The sequence below is a fragment of the Crocuta crocuta genome, unplaced genomic scaffold (assembly GCF_008692635.1).
Source record: "Crocuta crocuta isolate KB4526 unplaced genomic scaffold, BGI_CrCroc_1.0 scaffold492, whole genome shotgun sequence".
Classification (NCBI taxonomy): Eukaryota; Metazoa; Chordata; class Mammalia; order Carnivora; family Hyaenidae; genus Crocuta; species Crocuta crocuta.
In genome coordinates this window covers 51,637-53,192 of record NW_027533271.1, presented here as the reverse complement: position 1 = coordinate 53,192, position 1,556 = coordinate 51,637, and the positions used below count along the sequence as shown (strand labels likewise).

The 1,556-nt window shown below is 31.5% G+C and overlaps 1 protein-coding gene across 1 annotated transcript in view; it reads left to right on the top strand.

The window, feature by feature from the left end:
• Window positions 1-576: 576 nt before the first annotated feature.
• HDX (highly divergent homeobox) overlaps window positions 577-1,556 on the top strand; it is a gene marked incomplete at its 3' end in the record, with an annotated part of 41,948 nt that continues 40,968 nt past the window's right edge. Inside the window, exon 1 of the mRNA XM_077747822.1 lies at window positions 577-723. Coding sequence (XP_077603948.1) covers window positions 577-723 — 147 coding nt within the window. The remainder of the gene's footprint in view (window positions 724-1,556) is intronic.

Genomic DNA, 1,556 nt, shown 5'->3' with positions numbered 1-1,556 from the left:
AAGATGTTTTTAGTCATTAACACTTTCTATTTATTTTTAAGCTTTTTAAGAGAAGTTTTGTTTTAATATATAAAAAAAACCCCTTTAATTCAAGGAAGAGGAAAAATAAAAGTACCCTTTTGTTTCAGACCATAGTTTCTGGTTGTAAGACATATGCCAGATGCCTTGTTTGACAAAGAACAGTGAGTATTTCTGTTGATAATTGACTATGAATGTATGGCTACCACCATCTCCGACTTTACTAGCCATAAATATTTATTTCAGTGAAAGAATCTTTATTTCCCCAGGTACTGACACTAACCAGATAAGGGTTTTCCTCTTTCTCTTTCTTCTTTTTGTTCTTAAAGTTGTTAGTTTTTAGGACCAAATTTAATAAATGTTTTCATTATATATTATTTTCAGTTAGAACCTGTCTCCCTTTAGCACACAAATTATTGTCCATTACTGGGAATCAGTTCACTTAAAAAATCTTACAGCTTCAAATCACTGAAACTGTACCAGAAAAACAAAAGCATACAAATTCTGCATATACCCAATTTTTATTCCAATTTTCAGAGTATCTTCTTTTATTTTTAGATGAATCTGCGTTCTGTATTTACTGTAGAGCAACAAAGGATTTTACAGCGTTATTATGAAAATGGAATGACAAATCAAAGTAAAAATTGCTTTCAACTCATATTACAGTGTGCACAAGAGACTAAGCTGGACTTCAGTGTAGTCAGGGTAAGTATTGAGGTCTTAAGTCTTGAATTTATAGATTTTTATTGTAAATGATAATTGCTTCAGAGTATGAAGTCATTAATTTTATGAACAGTTTCATTTTCCTAGTGTAAAAATACTACTTTTTAGAAAAATTAGAAGTAATCATTTGGTATGTATTTCTGTAAATACCTGAAAACACTAAAATTTTTGCATTATAAACATACCTTTAAAAAATCAGAATTCTTTGAACTAATGATTACATTTAAGATTACTTGTCTATCCTATGCCTGGTTTAAACCCAGAATTAATCTGGATGTAACCTACCAAAATGGTATCAGTAAAACAGGCACCTACCAAGGGACTATTGGGTACCTAACATATTTTCTTCTTGTACTTGAATTTTTTCATCACGCATTTTAAATTTCAGGGTTTTTTCTTTTTAGGAAAACTGGACCTTTTTTTTATGAATACCACCCCCTTTTTCTAAGTAAAATACATACATTTTAATGGTTTAGCTAACGCATAAGGACAAAAATCCCAAGGGAGGAAATTTTCCTTTATCACAACCATGGTTATTCAGCTGTAAAAATCAGAGCCCCTGAACTTCGGTGAGTGACAATGAACAGGGATAGAGAGGAGACAAGAGATAAATCTAACAGAACTAGTCACAGATTTTATTGAGTGCATAGGTCCTTTCATGTTCGCCTGAATATGTTACAAATACTTAGGAATTCACGGAAACCTTAGGAATTCAAAGATTGGCAACTTTCTTATTCTTGTCATTCATTAGGCTAATTTGGCAAAGAAAAAGCACACCTGATTTTAAGTCTGTTTTTCTTTCTGAGGCCCTTTCA